Source organism: Cinclus cinclus, chromosome Z, assembly GCF_963662255.1.
Source record: "Cinclus cinclus chromosome Z, bCinCin1.1, whole genome shotgun sequence".
NCBI classification, from domain to species: Eukaryota; Metazoa; Chordata; class Aves; order Passeriformes; family Cinclidae; genus Cinclus; species Cinclus cinclus.
The window spans coordinates 4,070,996-4,074,968 of NC_085084.1; the positions used below are offsets into that span (position 1 = coordinate 4,070,996).

At 60.7% G+C, this 3,973-nt stretch overlaps 1 protein-coding gene across 1 annotated transcript; it reads left to right on the forward strand.

Moving 5' to 3' along the window:
- The first annotated feature begins 356 nt into the window (after positions 1–356).
- LOC134056690 (M-phase inducer phosphatase 2-like) lies at positions 357–2,568 on the forward strand. The gene is made up of 8 exons (XM_062513553.1): positions 357–419; positions 581–790; positions 866–961; positions 1,282–1,344; positions 1,451–1,549; positions 1,967–2,100; positions 2,208–2,319; positions 2,443–2,568. The coding sequence occupies exons 1-8, from the start codon at positions 357–359 to the stop codon at positions 2,566–2,568; spliced, it is 903 nt and encodes a 300-aa protein (XP_062369537.1).
- Positions 2,569–3,973: the final 1,405 nt, after the last annotated feature.

A 3,973-nucleotide genomic window follows, 5' to 3' on the forward strand; every position in this document is an offset into this window, starting at 1 on the left:
TGCCAGGAGGAACCTTCTTGCCAAGAGCCCTTCCCGCACACCAGAACTGCTGGTGAGAGACTGGAGGGCTCGGGAGGGCACCAAGAATGGCTGATCCTGCGGCTGGACGCGTTGGAGCTGCCGCCACAACCTCCCCATGGGTGGGGGCCTGCGGATGTGGGAGATGGGCGGGCTGGGAGGTCATTGGGACACCCTGACTGCAAGCCTGGAATGCACTGGGAGGTGGATGGAGCTTGGGTACGGGATCCATCCCTGCCTGGGGGTGGAAAGCAGCTGACAGGACTTGTCCCCTTCACCATCTCCTCTGCTTCTCCCCCAAGTCCCCCCAGCTGGTGCTCTGGCAGAGCGATGCCACCATGTGCCAGGGGATGGAGAAGGCGCTGACCACGCCAGTGATGAAGAAGGAGGAGGCAAAGCTGGTATGTGGCAGCCTTTGGCATAGGATGGAGCCCCACAGTCCCCTCTCGGGGTCTCCAAAGGGGCCCAAGGTCCCTGAGGTGGGGGCTGGTTGGTGAGCAGCACCAGCCCTGCTGCTGGGGGCTCCCAACACCCCAGGCAGCAGCACGGGCTCTCCCCACAGCGTGCGGGGAAGCGCAGCCAGTGCCGGCAGCTCTTCCGCTCGTCCTGGCTGCCCGGCAGTGTCCCCAGGCCCGTCCTGAAGCGGGGACGGCCCTCGCACAGGGGCACCCCTGTCAAGGCTAAGAAGCAGAAGAGGGTGTCTGGCAGTCCTGACCAGGAGGCGTCGGTGCAGTTGGTGGGTGATGGGGAAGGGGAGGAGTGGGACCAGCCTGTCCAGCAGCACTGGGCCACGTCCCTGCTGTTCCAGAGCCTCTGATGTCATCTGGGGCTGTGTGTGTCTCCACAGGGAGTGGGGCTGGAGCCTTCCAGATCCGCCCAGCTTGAGGAGATGGAGAAAGTGCTGGCCAGCGATGAGCAGGAGCTCATTGGGGACTTCTCCATGGTAGAGCCACGAGGATGGGGCAGGGCTGCATTATTGGGAACAGGGACCATCACTGGAGCCCTGCAAGAGCCCAAAGCCAGCTGGTGGCCCTTGGCTGGGGACACAGGGCTGTGACTTCCCCGCATGCAGTCCCTGCACTGGATAAAGAGCCCCATCACTGCTCCTCTGGGTCCATGCCAATGCCACGGCCACATGTATCTGCCCTTTCCCCTCCTGCGGGTGCAGAACTGACCACTGGGAGCTCCTGGGCTGGGGGGACAGGTGCCACCCCCAGGACGTGTCCCTAGGACAGGGATGACCCCGCATCCTCTCTCCTCCAGCCTCACCTCCTGCCGACGGTGGAAGGGAAGGACCCAAGCCTGAAGTACATCTCCCCTGGCACGGTAAGGGGACAGTGACCCTTTGCCAGGCCCCCCAAGGGGCTGCCTGCCTATTCCACCCCCCACCTGCCCCCGTGTGTCCCCCCTTGGTGACTTGTGTCCCCCGCAGCTGGTGGCAGTGCTGACGGGGCACTTCAGCAGCTTCCTCGAGAGCAGCATCGTGGTGGACTGCCGGTACCCCTACGAATACGAGGGGGGCCACATCACGGTCAGAACTCCACGCTCCCCCCGCCCTCTGTGCTCCTGGGACTGGGAGGAACGGGAGGAACCGCCACGAGGGGTTGAGCATAACGCCAGCAAGGGGTTCAGGATCCCCCGGGATTTGTTGAGTACCCGCTGAGAGATGAAGCAAAGATATAGAGCTCCCAGAGAGGAGTAAAGTAGCCTCACCAGAGGTACTCTGAGCCTCCAGAGAGCTTGAGCAGCCCCTCAGGAAGGGTACAGAGCTGCCCAGAGGGACAGAGCAGCCCCAAGGGGAGTGTCAAGACACTCCCTAAAAGGTTGATTCCCAGCTGGAAAGAGGAGTATGACAGTGGGGGAGGCTGTGGGGCAGCGTCCGTGGGTCCCTGCAGAAAATGAAATGGGAGGCAGAGTGGAGAAAGGTGCCTCGTGTGTCCGTCCCCAGGGTGCTGTCAACCTGCCGCTGCAGCGGGATGTGGAGGAATTCCTGCTGGAGCAGCCCAGTGTGGCGCTGGACAGCAGCAAGAGGGTGATCGTCATCTTCCACTGCGAGTTCTCTGTTGAAAGGGGCCCCAAAATGTGAGCGATGCCTCGGTGGGGGGAGGGCACTTTGGGGTCTGCCCGTCCCCCAGGCACGCCTGGATCCCCGCACGGGGCTGATCCCGTGGCCTTTCCCTGAGTCACAGGTGCAAGTTCCTGCGGGAGAGGGATCGGTCCTGCCACGAGTACCCGCAGCTGCAGTACCCTGAGCTCTACGTCTTGAACGGGGGGTACCGCGAGTTCTTCTTCCAGTTCCCGGTGAGTCCCCTCCCGGTGTCCCCTCGCTGGCAGGAGCTGAGGGGGGCGCACGGCAGTGGGGAGGGGCAGTTCTGGCTCTGAGCCCCTTCCCTGCAATGGGGCTGACGGAGCCGTGCGTTGCAGAGCCACTGCGAGCCCCGGGACTATCGGCCCATGGCGCACCCGGCGTTCAAGGAGGAGCTGCGCAAATTCCGCGGGCAGAGCCGGCGCGGCCGGCGGGAGCTCTTGGTCCGCGGGCGGGACCTGTGACCATCCATCCATCCATCCATCCATCCATCCATCCATCCATCCATCCATCCTTCCATCCATCCATGCATCCCACCGGGGAACAACTGTAGGAAGAGTTCCCTTGGCCAGGGATGCGCCTCGGCTTGCTCGTTTGTTAGGATGTGTTTGGGAAGGTATTTAGAGTTAAGATTGGTTTTGCGTTTGTTTATTGTTACAAATGGTTTTGTTTTGTTTTTTGCTATAAGTATTTTTTATTTATGGTCTTCCATATCTTTTGTTTATTGTAAATACTTTATTGTTATTAATATTTTTGTGTTTGTCTGTTGCTAGGATCGTTTGTTAATTACAATGTCTGTTAATAAACTCCTATTGTAGGAGAACAAACCTGGCTCCTGAGCTGTCCCTGCCCACACCAGGGCTCTGCAATAGGAACGGAGGGGTGGGGGGACGGGCAGGCTGGGATGGAGGACTCTGGGGCTCTGGGGACAGGGACAGCTGCTGGCAGAGGACAGGGATAGGGTTTCCCTGGGCTGTGGTGGCTTCCCCGCAGACAAGGTGGGTGGGGAAGAGGCAAGTGTTGGCCCCTTGACTGCTGCTCCTGCAGGGTGGGGCGGCAGCAGTATGGCCCTGGACCCGCATGGGACCTTCTTTCCTGGACATGCTGGGCTTGGCAGGACCCCTGGGAAACTTGGGGCTGCTGTGGGACCCCCGCAACCAGGACACTCTCTTTTCTCAGGAGGTCCCCTGAACTTTGCAGCATTCCCCTCTGAGCTGGGACACTCATTCCTCCCAGCAGGACTCCCAGAAAGTGTGGCAGCCCCCATTTGGGGGTTAGGGTTCATCAAGACACTCAGGAGCATTAATCCCTCATGTTCTGAGACCCTCCTGTAGTGATTAAGCCCCCTGTCCATGGGATCCCCAAGGTATTGACGCCCCTTGTGAGTGTGGCTGTGCTCATCAGGACCCCCAGGCCAGTAACACCTCATCCCTCTGCCTGGGACCCCCAAAGCCATGTCACCCTCATGAGAGGGGGGCGCTTCTGGTCTTTGCAGGACCCCCAGGGCTGTGGCAATAATTTTCTGGGGGACAGAGCTCTGTGGGATCCCCATGGCTGTGGGGTCTGGAAGGGGTGGGTGTCCTTAACACAAGGGTCCCCCATTCTGACCCTGGCAAGTGGCCACCCAGTGCCAAGTGCTTCAGTCATCCTTCCATCCTCCCCTCCACCTTCCCACATTCCTGATCCGCTCCCTAGAGGGGCTTTTCTATGCGCCCCCTTCCCCAGCCAGGTGACAGTGGCCTGGATATTTGTGTTGGGCCTTGCCTTTGCTTTGGTTTGGCCCCGCGAGAGAACCCAAAAAATATCCCCCAAATCCTCCTGGCTCCCCGTTTGTGCCTCCTGGTCCCCACACCCGTGTCCTGCTCCCTC

What these genes read in the sequence shown, in the direction of transcription:
- LOC134056690 (XM_062513553.1), top strand. Translation starts at nt 357, where the DNA reads ATGTGCCAGGGGATGGAGAAGGCGCTGACCACGCCAGTGATGAAGAAG. An exon ending in GGGAGGAGTGGGACCAGCCT is followed by an intron (nt 791 to 865) that starts GTCCAGCAGCAC and finishes GTGTCTCCACAG; the next exon opens with GGAGTGGGGCTGGAGCCTTC. An exon ending in TCATTGGGGACTTCTCCATG is followed by an intron (nt 962 to 1,281) that starts GTAGAGCCACGA and finishes TCTCTCCTCCAG; the next exon opens with CCTCACCTCCTGCCGACGGT.